The 296-nt window shown below is 64.5% G+C and overlaps 1 protein-coding gene across 1 annotated transcript in view; it reads left to right on the forward strand.

Annotated features, from left to right (window-relative positions):
* Positions 1 to 7: 7 nt before the first annotated feature.
* UNC93B1 (unc-93 homolog B1 (C. elegans)) overlaps positions 8 to 296 on the forward strand; it is a gene marked incomplete at its 5' end in the record, with an annotated part of 1,130 nt that continues 841 nt past the window's right edge. The window contains one exon of the mRNA XM_009584275.1: positions 8 to 143. Coding sequence (XP_009582570.1) covers positions 8 to 143 — 136 coding nt within the window. The remainder of the gene's footprint in view (positions 144 to 296) is intronic.

Below are 296 nucleotides of genomic sequence, written 5' to 3' on the forward strand. Positions count from 1 at the left end.
CGGAGCCCTCGTCCACGCCGGCCTCCTAGTGACTCTCTTCTGCTGGGCACCAGAGCCCCGGCAGCGGGTCCAGGCGCCTCTGCTCTATGCCATAGCCGTGCTCTGGGGCACAGGGAGTGCCCTCAACAAGACCAGCATTAGCAGTGAGTACCGGGAAGGTCCCCGACACAGCCTCTCTTGTCCCCTGGCACGGCCAGGTTGTCCCCAGCTCCCCGATGCCTCCTCTCTTTGTGTCCCCTGGCACTGCAACCTGGTGGTCCCCAACTCCTTGGACCCACAGACAACGAGCAGGACAG

This window comes from Fulmarus glacialis, unplaced genomic scaffold, assembly GCF_000690835.1.
Source record: "Fulmarus glacialis isolate BGI_N327 unplaced genomic scaffold, ASM69083v1 scaffold26608, whole genome shotgun sequence".
In the NCBI taxonomy this organism is placed as follows: domain Eukaryota; kingdom Metazoa; phylum Chordata; class Aves; order Procellariiformes; family Procellariidae; genus Fulmarus; species Fulmarus glacialis.